Here is a 12,572-nt window from a genome sequence, read left to right as displayed (position 1 = left end):
CAGTACTCTAAGACCAAGTGTATTATGGATGTAAAAGTGGCTTCTCTAGGTACCAATATTCATATTCTTCCTTGCTTGGGGCGTCTTGGGTGCTAGATACCTGGTAGGTAAGTGCCTAGCTACAGGATTTTCTACCATGTGGCATGACAATTGTACCACATTATAATAGATTGATATAAGCGGCTTGTAAAGTAAGACATCCGCAAGCATACCTTATCGTATTAAGTATTTTATACTCCTAATATGATTATCTTGGAGCTTAGTATAAGGAGGGTGTTACAAAGCTTCGAGTGCTATTCCCGACTATAAGAGGAGTCACCACAAATTGAAGGCAAACAATACAATGAGACTTCTACTGAATCAGCTGGTGGAACGTATTTCCCTATTCATTGGATCTTCTTGGTCTAAATTTGCACTTCCTCGGGAGAGGATAGTTGAAACACGTTACTATTCGTTCACGTCACATAGGAAATCCCAGAGATAAGCATGTTAGTTACATCCGTGTATCACACTAGACGGCTATCACGGACCCTTGCGTGAATCCAGGCTTCACCGATGGTTTCTATATTATATTTGGAGCATCCGCTTTCCTAGCCATGGTATCAACACCCAAACAACGCCCAACACGAAAAGATGGCCCAAGAAATCTCTTTCGATATCACGCCCGAAAAGCAAGCTAGCCAGCTACAATTCCTCCGTAGACAACTCTTTGGGGGACCACCAGTACTATCTCGGCGCGATTTTGATCTGAGCGGTAAAACAGCTATTGTGACAGGGGCCAATGGTGGTCTGGGTCTTGAATGCTCACGACACCTTCTCAATCTCGGTGTTAGCAAGCTTATCATTGCAGTTCGCAATGAAGCTAAGGGCGAAGCTGCCCGAGAAGCCCTCACGACAGTGCTTGAGGTTGGCCAATCCATTGAGGTCTGGAAGCTTGACTACTCTTCATACGAGTCTATTCAAGCCTTTGCACAGCAGGCCGAAGATCTGAAACCTCGGCCTGATATTGTCATTCTCAACGCGGCATTCAATCGCACCGACTTTGCCCTAAACCTAGAGACGGGCCACGAAGAGGTCCTGCAAATAAACTACTTGTCAAACGTTCTGTTAATACTTCTGTTCCTCCGCATCTTCAAGAATACCAAATCCGTCACCAGCCCGGGGCGTATCACCGTCGTGTCATCTGACATGGCTGGGTGGGCCAAGTTTGACGAGCGGAACGAGGTCCCACTACTAAAGGCCTTTAACAAGGAAGCCAGTTATGACAAATTCGACCGCTACTCCACCACCAAGCTTTTGTCTCAATTATTCGTGTCTGAAATAGCTAAGCGGGTGTCCCCGTCGCTGGCTGTCATTAACTGCGCTAACCCCGGTCTTTGCTGGGGCGGGATGATGGGCGGCGAGACTAGTGCGATCTCCAACGCTTTTATACGCATTATCTGCCGTTCTTTGTCAACAGGTGCTCGTGCGCTTGTGGATGCCGCCGTCCGACAAGACGAGAGCTCGCATGGGCAGTATGTTGAGGACGGAAAGCTGAGGCCGTGAGTTGTCCCCCCCCCCCCCCCCCCTTTTAGTTGTCGATGATTTGCCCCTATCTTGCCCCTTGTTAGCACTGGCGGGTAAACTCCTGCTGATATTTATGAATTGATATCTTACCACCCCCCCTCCCCAAAATATTGATGACGAGACTTACATAAATCTATTAGGATGGCTCCTTTTGTGTATTCTGAAGAGGCAGAGCAGTTGACCCAACAGCTGTGGAAGGAAACGATGGAAAAACTGTCTTCCGCGGGGGTTAAAGAAATTGTGGAGAGCTTAGCTCAAGCTTAGAGCTGAATGCTCTTTTCATGGGGTTTGTGAAACGCAGTTGGAGGATTTACGAGGATAAGTAGAGGCGATACTTGGATTTTCCGATATCACGACTTGGATGATATTTCTATCATTACTCAAGGTGCATAATGAATTTACCATAAGCAATTGTAATGTTGTCACTGCTGTTCTCCTATTATCTTAACAAGATCTCTTCCTCTTTACCATTTTGAAATGCATCGATATGGACCTGACCAATCCCACGCCTCTCCACCCTGCCATTCTTCTCCTCGGATAGTAATAGGACGTTGAATAGAGGCCAGAAGACTTTTTCGCTGTAATATCTTGCGTCAAAAGGGCCCCTGTTCTCTTGCGGGCCATCATAGTCCTTCTTAAAAACATTTGACCTATCCACCCTGAAGTTTGACCCAGAATTTATCGTGTAGCCATCTGCCGCTGATAAGTCACCCGCAATCCAATTTTCGAATGGTTTAATATATTCTTCATATTCCGCTTCCTGAATCCCCTCTTTTTCTGGGTTTGGCGCATCTACCCAAGACTTAAAGGTCTTCGATTGCTCATCCCAGCTAATGTCCATGTCATTGCGGTAGAGGGTTGATCGAGAGAGAGCTAGGAACCCGTGTTCTCGATTCTGGAGTTGAGGCACAGTGCGCGCATCTACAAGCACCCTTCCAGCAGCCCGACCCTTAGCATCTAGAATGGCTAAGTTGCACTGAACATGGTGGTCATTGCGACAAGTTGCAACAGTACCGGCAGATCCAGAGTGTTGTCCAGTAAGACGAAGTCTAGCAACTTGCCCTTGAATGCGCAGGACCGGAGACAACTCATTAGACAAGAGATGATTGATTTATTGTCCTGTGACCCATAGCTGACGCGGATATCTATATGATCGAGATTCCTTTTCCGAAAGACGGTAGTCTGAAAACTGGTAGTATATCTCGGACGCCTCGTCATCATAATGTCGCGTCCAGTTGTTTTGGTCTTCCATCAACGTAATATTGGCTGCCACAGGTGTGGCTGAGTGACATATTTCAATGTCAGCCTCGATAGTCTTTATACTACATTGGCTGACGGTATGCTCGCATAGATTTGTCAGCGTGTCCGTCTCAATGTAATCATACGCCACAGCTCCATTCCAACCCGCCCAAGACCAACTTGGGAAGGTCGAATTTTCACGCGTGCATGGGCCCACCGGCATCCAGAGTAGTGCTATGTCAAACATTGATACCGGGAGGCCGAAGAAAAACGGGCATTTGAACGGTCGATATAGCCGACCTAGTATTCCATCGAAAGCTCTGACTTTGTCCATAGGATTGGTGATGGACCGTTTTGTATATTCGGATACGGCAAGGGCGTAAACTTCAAATACGTTGTTCCTCTCATCCAACCTAGAAGCAATGTCAAATGCGGTGAAGTGTGTTCCTTCATAGCTCGTATGGAACTATTCGTCGTAATCACACCTTTTATTACAACAAAAAGTGACGTAAAACGAAGTGAAGATTTATAACAAAGGGAATACGTTTAAAATATAAGTTTAATTTATATAATAATTTTTTAAGGGTTTTAAGTTTTTAAATTTTTTTTTTTTTCGAAAAAAAATTATTTTAATTATTTAAATTTAATTTATTATATTTAAAATTTAAATTTTAACGCTTTAAACGTTTATAAATATTTTATTAATTAATTTTATATATATATAATAACTTGGTAATTATTTTTAATAATTAATAAATTAATTATTTTAATTTAATAATCTTATATTTTATATATATTAAAAGCGTGGCACTTATCGCTATATAATAAAACTAAAAGCCTTAAAAGTAAAACATGTTCCTGGTAGGTCCAGCCCCTTTTATTCTAATAAGTAGCGTTTACATCGGAGTAAAGCCGATTGGATATAGTAACCCCCTGAATGGTAACTCTCTTCTGCTTTATAGATCGAGGAAGTTCAGGAGATACGCCAGGTATTCCATGATCTGCGTCACTGCCAGCCGCTGCGACAATCGTCAAAAGCGCTTCGCTATAGATCCGGCACATCTGCCCCACGTTTGCCTGAACATTTTGAACGTCGTCCTGCACTATACACAGAGCGTCAACCCAGAGATAACGAAACCCTAGATAGCGCACTGCCTGCATCGCATCTATGATAGTCCGGGAAGGGCAGAATCTCCTGTTATTGAAGCATCCTGCCGTAGATAAAAATGACTCATTATCTCGTTTAAGTTTCAATGCTTGATCTTTGCCCCATACGTAACTCAGAGCGATGTAGTGTGCCCCGCGAGGAAGGATTACAACGCAGGCTTGGCATACATCGATGACGCGTAGCTCCAGCTGATCTTCTAGCTTTACTAGGTTGACAAGTTTGTCGTTGGAGTGTTTAGATGAACACGATGCTAGCCAATCTTTAAGTATAGACCAATCGATCACATCCGGCTGAACAGTCCTCCCAAAATGCTGTGGATGTTTACCCGTACTCTGGTTATTCCGTAGGGCAATCACTCGAGGGTTGCTAATAACACTCGCATCATAGTTTCGGCCTAGCCTTTCAGCGCGTAGCATGGAAAATTCATCGTTGGTCAGATCAAACAACCCGAAATCGATATAATAGGGGATATCGTTACTAGCGGATTTCTTGGAATCATCGTGATATACATCCAAGGGTCCCCAATACATATACACTATTGGGCAAGCATCTGAGAGTAAAGTCACCTCAACGGGTTTCTTGCCCCAGTGCGTCTCGAACGTGTATTTCACGAGCCCACAGAATTGGCACGAAGTTTCCGACCAGATTCTCCTTAGAGTGCCGAGTTTCGTTTCTTTCGATGCGTATTCATAGTGGTCCCCCGACCCCTTAAAAAGGGATCCAAAGGATATTGTCCGGCATCCTTGACACAGGCCGGCGTTAGACATGTTGGAGATCGAAGTACCAATTTATTTCTCGAGACAGTGCCCGAGGCCGAGTAGTTGAACAGAGAATAGAATAGGGTTATTAGCTGAGGCGTCGATATCCTTCTCAAGGGTCGTCCATAATAGGGTTTCGATACAAGGCTTTGAGAACTTTTAGTTTGGATAAACGGTATTGGAATAAGCACAGGTACCTACATATAATAAGTGATAGAGTTATTGTATTTGGATAATGGGGGTAAACCTCCAGCCACTTAATATCCCAACAGGCGCCACCAGACATGATGGTGGTAGGCACGGAAACGATCCGACCAGCTTCTTTAAATAAAACGTTAACAGTATGAATATGCTCTTATACACTGTAATGCTGTATTAAAACGCCCTTCCAGGATGGAGATTCAGTACCTAGGTATAAATTGCGACCACCCTGTCGACAAATCCTGCGTGATCTAAGAATGACAATAACCGCTCCATAACATGGAGTCTGGTGTTTAACAACGTCCTATATCGTGTAATGTGACTTTACTTGCGTACAGTACAGCTGCGCTATTAGTAGCCAATATCTGAGTCCACAAACGACCAATTCTTCCAATGAACGCTCTCGTCCTAAGCTTTCACCTGGGCAATGCATAGGTTAGAGCACGTGATCTTGACGAAGACTTGGCCTGAGAGGAGATTTGGAGTTGCTCGTTTTTATCGACTTTTATCACTTATATTATATGCCTATATCTATATGGGATAAGGCAATCAATACTCATTTTACCGAATTGTATCACGTACCTAGGTACCTAGGTACCTCAGATGTTACGCCTACCGAGCTCTTGAGGGCTGTCGACCAATTGCACGATTTCGTATGAGATTACCGGTGATTCGCTGGAATGAGGAGGGGGTCGGAAACAATAACCAGTGTCAGCCGCACGAGGCAGGCGGTTAATGGACTTGATCTTTTCTGCTCTAGCTAGCAGGATGCCCAGATTCGCTACTCCTCCTCTACCTCATCAGAATAGCTTATGAAATTATCGTCATAGACTCATAATGCCTTCGTGGAGAAAGAAGTTGTTCAAGAGATCAAGTCACGATGCATCCAGTGCCGCATCGCGGTCTCTGCCAACGACGGACGTTGGATGGCCTCACGGGCTAGAGGTCGTGTACGAAGGCCCTGAAGCTAGTCTCGAGTACGCAATCTCCCCTGATGCACTTGATAGAATGGACTTTACTGAATTATTAACTACTTAGCATTGTCGCAATTCATGGCCTGAATGGTCACCGAGAAAACACGTGGACCGCAGATAACGATGTCCACTGGCTACGTGACTTGCTTCCGAAAGACTTACCTAACGTCCGAATTCTGACCTGGGGCTACGATGCCAACACGCATGCTAGTGATAGGGTGAACTGTCAATATATATATGACCACGCTCGAGAGCTTGTGGGTGACTTAACCCGCATGCGAACTCTGACTAACGTCTGTTGCCCCCCTTTATGTGATCATGGCAGCATTGGAAATTAACACACCGTAGTCCAACGAACGGCCGATCATTTTCGTGGCTCATAGCTTGGGAGGCATTGTGGTCAAAAGCGCAAGCACTCCTGTTCCCCCAAGTTGCGATTTCCCTCTGACTTACTTGACCCAGGCCCTCATTCACGCTGACGCCGCCCGTCAAGGTGCGCATTACGAACATCGATCGGTGAAGACTTCGACTTATGGTATTATCTTCATGGGCACTCCTCATCAAGGCGGTACCGGTGTGAAGCTAGGATGCTTCTTAGTGAATATTGCGTCTATATTTGTAGCGGCCGACGATCGCGTGTTAAAGCATCTAGAAAGAGACTCCGAATTGTTGCAACAGCAACTTGGCCAGTACGGTCCGATTAGCGGCGACTTTGTGACCAAATTTGCTTACGAGACATATGAGACTTCCACCCTACTCGGTCATAAGATGATGGTGCGTGCTGAATACTACTTCACTCTTTTGGCAGACGGCTAATAATAGGCGCAGGTAGTACCAAAGGCGTCGGCGGTCGTACTTGGGCAGGCCGATGCCGAACCAATTGCCATCTATTCAGACCACATCCATATGGTTAAATATCCTTCGAGAAATGATAGGGGATATAGAAAAGTTTCGGAGAACCTGCAGATCATGGCAAAGGACGCTGTGGAAGCTGTCCGGTCGCGGTGGGAGGCGGAGATCCGGTTGGACAATGGTGGGCACTGATAAACGTTTCCTCCACGTCGAATTAGTTATTTTAACCAGTGGTTTCTAAATTAGCGCGAAGAAACAATCCTACCTCGTTCTCACTGCCTCTCGACTTATCGCAGGTTACCGATGTGCCCCGTTTCGTAGCAAGGGAAGATGAGATCCAACGAATGCATGGGATCTTAAGAAAGGCCGAAGGCCGTCGGACGGTCATCCTGCATGGGCTCGGCGGCATTGGTAAGACCCAGCTAGCAAGAGAGTACATTAAGCGTCACCGAGACCACTTTACTGCTGCGGTCTGGCTGAACGCACGAGACGCGACATCGTTGCAGCAGAGCTATTTGCAAACAGCTCAACGGATACACAATCGTGCACCGGTGATTTACGTCAGCAATGCCGTCCAGAACCAGGACCCCAAAGAATGTGTGGAGGCTGTCAAACGATGGTTGGATGAGCCTGCTAATGATGGCTGGATCGTTATCTATGATAACTACGATGATCCCAAGTTCGGTGCTCCTCAACCTTTCAACGGGGAAAGCAGTGAAAATGCGGGTCGTGGTCTGCTTGTAGATGAACACAGCCAGGCCGCGTCACGGGACGAGTACTTCGCCCAGGGAGCGTTTGATATTCGACCGTTCCTTCCCGTCACTGACCATGGCGCTATCATCATGACGACCAGATCTGCCGAAGTCGAACTTGGTGAATATATTAGGGTAAAGAAACTGACCGACCCGAAAAGTGGCCTCGACATTTTGGCTTCTACCTCCCGTCGAGAGGAGATTGATCAAGGTACGTATAGAAACGGTAACCGGGTCATTGGGTTGCTAACACGTCCCAACAGACAAAGATGCTGGGGACCTCGTCAAGCTTCTTGATGGGCTTCCTTTAGCCCTCGCGACGGCTGGCGCATACCTAAAGGGGGTCCCTGCAACGACTTTTGCCGACTATATCACATTATACAAGGAATCATGGGAGCAACTACAAAAGAGCACTCCACGAATCATGTCATACGAGGACCGTGCCCTTTACTCAACTTGGAACATCTCTTTCCTACACATCAAACACCAAAATCCAGCGTCGGCAGCACTACTCCGCCTGTGGGCGTATTTTGATCACGAGGATTTGTGGTATGAGCTATTACATGAAAGACGCAAGTCTCAATACCTTCAGGGGATTGTGGGCGACAGAATCAACTTTGATAAGGCCATCCGCGTACTGCATGATCATGGCTTGATAGAGGCAGACATATCGATCGAAGAAAGAGCGGGGGAATCACAGGGCTATAGTATGCACGGGTGTGTACATTTATGGACACAGCACATACTAAATGAGGACCCACATGGAGAAGGTTTGCAGATGGCACGGGTAGCCATGGAATGTGTCGCCTGGCACGTACCACAAGAGGACTCTAGGGAATATTGGTTGATTGAGCGCCGACTTCTAAAGCACGTCGACCGGTGCTTGACAAGGATGGAGCAATCCATACAGTTGAATAAAGGAGTCGAATATGTTTGGTCGAATTTAGGCCTATTATATGCGCGTCAAGGTCAACTAGCAAAAGCGGAAATACTACAGGAGCGAGCTCTTTAAGGTAGAGAAAAGGCATTAGGACCTGAACACACATCAATGTTCGATATAATTAATAATCTAGGTCTTGTTTACCGGAATTAAGGTTGATTGGAAGAAGTAGAAGCAATGTATAAACGAGTTCTTTAAGGCTATGAGGCATTAGGACCTGAACATATATTAATGCTTGATATAATTAATAATTTAGGTCTTGTTTATCGGAATTAAAGTTGATTGGAAAAAGTAGAAATAATGTATAAACGAGTTTTTTAAGGCTACGAGAAGGCATTAGGACCTGAACATATATTAACGCTTTAAATAGTTAACAATCTAGGTGTTTTTTACTGGAATTAAGGTAAATTGGAAAAAGGAGAAGTAATGTATAAACGAGCTTTTGAAGGCTGCGAGAAGGCATTAGGACCTGAACACATATCAACGCTCCAAACAGTCAACAATCTAGGTGTTCTTTACTGGAATCAAGGTAAATTGGAAAAAGGAGAAGTAATGTATAAACGAGCTCTTAAAGTCCGCGAAAAGGCACTAGGACCTGAACACCCATTAACGCTCGATATAATTAATAATCTAGGTGTTTTTTACTGGAATTAAGGTAAATTGGAAGAAGCAGAAGTAATGTATAAACGAGCTTTTGAAGGCTGCGAGAAAGTATTAGGACCTGAATATCCATTAATATTTGATATAGTCAACAATCTAAGTGTTCTTTACTGGAATTAAGGTAAATTGGAAGAAGTAGAAGCAATGTATAAACGAGCTTTTGAAGGCCGCGAGAAAGTATTAAGACCTGAACACCTATTAATACTCGATATAGTTAATAATCTAAGTGTTCTTTACTGGAATTAAGGTAAATTGGAAGAAGTAGAAGTAATGTATAAATGAGCTTTTAAAGGTTACGAGAAGGCATTAAGACCTGAATACCCATTGTTGTTGTTGTTGTTATTGTTGTATTGTTTACTGTTTAAGCGAACGGGCGTGGGCTTTTCTTTGTAACTTCCCTGGGGGTATGGGACGTGATAAGCTTTAATATATATAAAACTAAAGGTTTTAATGATATTATAATGTTAAACCTTGTTTTTAGGGGTTTAATATTCTTTGATTAGCGATTATTATTTATTAATTAATTTAATTTTAAACTTTTCTAGCTTTATAGGTTTAAATTAAATAGTTAGTTTAATAAGTGATTATAAGGTTTTATATTTTATGGTTCCTTTAATAGGTTTTTTTATTTTTATATTTATAAGTTTATTTATATTTTCCGGTAAAGGTTAATTATTTTAAATATTAAGTTTTTAGTTAATATTTTTATTTTTTCCCCCCCTTTTTTTTTATTAAATTTATTAAACTTTTAAATGTTTATATAAAAAAAATATTTATAAATAAAAGTTATATAAGCTTTGTAAAGGCTTTATATTTTAATTCCTCTTTGTTATTTTTTTCTTTAGCTTTTAAGGCTTTTCGTTTTTTTTTATTTTTTATTATGTAACATTATTTCTTTTTTTTCTGGAAAGGTGGGTTTATTTCCGTAAAGTAATTAATGGTTTTATAAAATTTCTTAAACTTTAATGGGTTTTTTAATAACTAGGTTTAATAAGTTAATTATTTTAAAGAATTAATTAATTTAAGCTTATGAAACTTTATTAATTAACTTTTTTTTTTTTTAATTTAAGTTGTCCCGCTTTTTGTTTAATTTTAAAGGTTTAAGTTATTTTTTCAGGGTAACTTTTAATTTTTTATAATGTATTATATACTTTAATTTTTTTTTTTTCCTACCGTTTTTATAAAATATATAAGTGTAATATATTTTAACTTATAAGTAATTAAATTTATTATAATATTACTTATAATCCCCGTATATTAAAATGGTATTTAAATATTATTTTAAAATTTTCCTTAATAATTATAATGTTAATAAAACTTTCCTTAATTTATAATTAATTTTTGTTGTTAAAAAGTTGTTAAAAATGTTTGCCCTTTTATACTAATTCGCCGTGATGTTTTTAATTTAAGTTTTAGCCTAGTATTTAATTTTTGTTGTTATAAGTTTTAATGCTAGGTTTAGGGGATTTTTTATTGTACCTTTTTTTATTAAAGCATTTATCTTTTTATTATTTTTTATTTTATAATGTTTAGGGTATTATTTTAATGATATATTTAATGAGTTTATTATTTTATAAATTATTATAATTATATTTTAAAAAATAGTTAGGATATCCTTTTATATATTTTAAATAATTATTATATTATTTATGTATAAGGTTATTTTTATTTTTAAGAATAATGTTATTACTTTTTTTAATTTTTTAAAGGTTTTTAAAGTTTTAGTATTGAATATTATTTTGTATAGGTTTATATTTTTTTTCTTTTTTACGACTTTAATATGCTTTTTATATATTATAAAGTTATAATTTAAGCCTTTTTTCGTTTTAAAACCATTTAAAAATATTATAATATTTTAAAGGGATTTTTTTTAAAATTATTGTTTAAATTTTTTTGCTATTATTTTTTTATCTTTATTTTTAGTAGGATTTTTTTTTAATTTTATTTTAAAACGGGGTAAGTAAAGTTTATGTTTTTTAATTAATAAAAATAGTTTTATTATTAATTATAAGTTTATATAAACCGCTTATAATTACTTTATTTTTTTTCCCTTAAATATTTTTTTAAATATTATTTTAATTATTAATGGGTGGCTTTTATGAATTATTTATAGCTTATAAGCATATTAATATTATGTTATTTTTAGTATTATATTTACTATAATTATATTTATTATTACGAATAATGTATTTTTTAAAAAAGTTTTTTAAATTAATAAAACTTTTTTAATTATTTTTAAAAAAGCTTTATATATAAGTATTATATATTTTTCTAGTTTAATATTTATAAATTTCTTATAATTATTAGTAATTTTTTTTAGTAGCTTAATTTATTCTTTATATTATATTTTATAATTATATAATAAAATTAATAAAAGTATTATATGGATTATTTTATATAATTTATTTATTAAAAATTTTTTATTAATTATTAAAAATCTTTTAATATAATTAGTAATTTTTATAACTTTTATTATTTTAATTTTAATATATTTTTTATATTTTAATTTTTTATCCAAGTAAATTTTTAATTATTATAAAGTTAATAAAACGTTAAGTTTTTTTAAGTTTAAAAGTAATATTAGCTTTATTTTAACTTTATTCCTTAATTTAATAACAAGGTTTTTTTTACCCCTTTTTTTTATAAAATATATAACTTTTATTTTCTTTAAAGTAAACATTATTTTATTTTTTTCTTTATATTTTAACATTTTATTTATTTCTTTTTAAGTTACTTTTATACTTTCCTTTAATGTTTAATTAAAAGTTAATATTATAATATTATTTATATACCCCCATTTATAATTATTATTTTTTAATAACTTATTAAAGTATAACATATATAATATAAAAGAAAATGGTAATTTTTATAAAATGTTATATTTCATTTTTTTAACCTTAATAATAATCCTTTTTAAATAAGTAATTACTTTTTTATTTATAAAAAAATTTTTTATAAAGTTTAATATTTATTTAAACCAACCTTACTTTATTATATAATCCAACAACTTGTTTTTAAATATTATATTAAAAGTTTCTTATATATTTAAAGTAATTAACATTATTTTTTTTTTATTTATTAATGTAAATTTAATGTTATATATTAAGTTTATTATTAAGTTTATAATGAATTTTTTAAATATTATTTTTATATATTATAAATTAATTAATTTATTTTATAATGTTATTTATATTATTTTTTTTATTATTATTTTTTTTAAGCTTTTCTTTAAATATAATAATAATGTAATAAGCTTTTATATTTTATAAGTTATAAAATTTATTTTATCTACTTTTAATATTATTACCACTTTAATTTTTTTTTATATGTTGGAAAAAACTTTTATTTTTAAACATTTTTTTAATAGTTTTATATAATATCCCGTAAAAAAAGGTTAAATTATTTTTAAATATTTTATTATTATTATATTTATCCTTAATAAGGTAAATAATATTTTTATAA

The 12,572-nt window shown here is 37.1% G+C and overlaps 3 protein-coding genes across 3 annotated transcripts; 2 read left to right on the top strand and 1 right to left on the bottom strand.

Annotated features, from left to right (window-relative positions):
* Positions 1 to 633: 633 nt before the first annotated feature.
* On the top strand, positions 634 to 1,830 carry F4807DRAFT_467369 (NAD(P)-binding protein; the record flags this gene model as incomplete). Its single annotated transcript, XM_048002482.1, has 2 exons — positions 634 to 1,541; positions 1,707 to 1,830. The coding sequence occupies 2 exons, from the start codon at positions 634 to 636 to the stop codon at positions 1,828 to 1,830; spliced, it is 1,032 nt and encodes a 343-aa protein (XP_047854786.1).
* A 123-nt stretch (positions 1,831 to 1,953) lies between these two features.
* F4807DRAFT_467365 (heterokaryon incompatibility protein-domain-containing protein) lies at positions 1,954 to 4,740 on the bottom strand (the record flags this gene model as incomplete). Its single annotated transcript, XM_048002481.1, has 4 exons — positions 1,954 to 2,653; positions 2,693 to 3,271; positions 3,637 to 3,663; positions 3,706 to 4,740. 4 exons carry the CDS (start codon positions 4,738 to 4,740, stop codon positions 2,006 to 2,008), a joined length of 2,289 nt encoding a protein of 762 aa, XP_047854785.1. The 3' UTR covers positions 1,954 to 2,005.
* Positions 4,741 to 5,411: 671 nt separating this feature from the next.
* Positions 5,412 to 8,809, top strand: F4807DRAFT_74497 (P-loop containing nucleoside triphosphate hydrolase protein). Its single transcript, XM_048003430.1, has 7 exons — positions 5,412 to 5,909; positions 5,971 to 6,199; positions 6,255 to 6,314; positions 6,369 to 6,680; positions 6,735 to 6,939; positions 7,005 to 7,721; positions 7,774 to 8,809. The coding sequence occupies exons 1-7, from the start codon at positions 5,770 to 5,772 to the stop codon at positions 8,520 to 8,522; spliced, it is 2,412 nt and encodes an 803-aa protein (XP_047854784.1). The 5' UTR covers positions 5,412 to 5,769; the 3' UTR covers positions 8,523 to 8,809.
* The last annotated feature ends 3,763 nt before the right edge of the window (positions 8,810 to 12,572 follow it).

This window comes from Annulohypoxylon truncatum (genome assembly GCF_022578515.1).
Source record: "Annulohypoxylon truncatum strain CBS 140777 unplaced genomic scaffold F4807scaffold_14, whole genome shotgun sequence".
NCBI classification, from domain to species: Eukaryota; Fungi; Ascomycota; class Sordariomycetes; order Xylariales; family Hypoxylaceae; genus Annulohypoxylon; species Annulohypoxylon truncatum.
Note: the sequence above shows the minus strand (reverse complement) of the source record. Positions and strands in the feature narration are given on the sequence as shown.

Bases quoted from the DNA above. Each gene is read 5' to 3' on its own strand.
- F4807DRAFT_74497 (XM_048003430.1), top strand. From the start codon at position 5,770: ATGCCTTCGTGGAGAAAGAAGTTGTTCAAGAGATCAAGTCACGATGCA. The intron at 6,681-6,734 runs GTGCGTGCTGAA...TAATAGGCGCAG, and splicing joins TACTCGGTCATAAGATGATG to GTAGTACCAAAGGCGTCGGC. The intron at 6,940-7,004 runs GTGGGCACTGAT...TTTCTAAATTAG, and splicing joins GGAGATCCGGTTGGACAATG to CGCGAAGAAACAATCCTACC.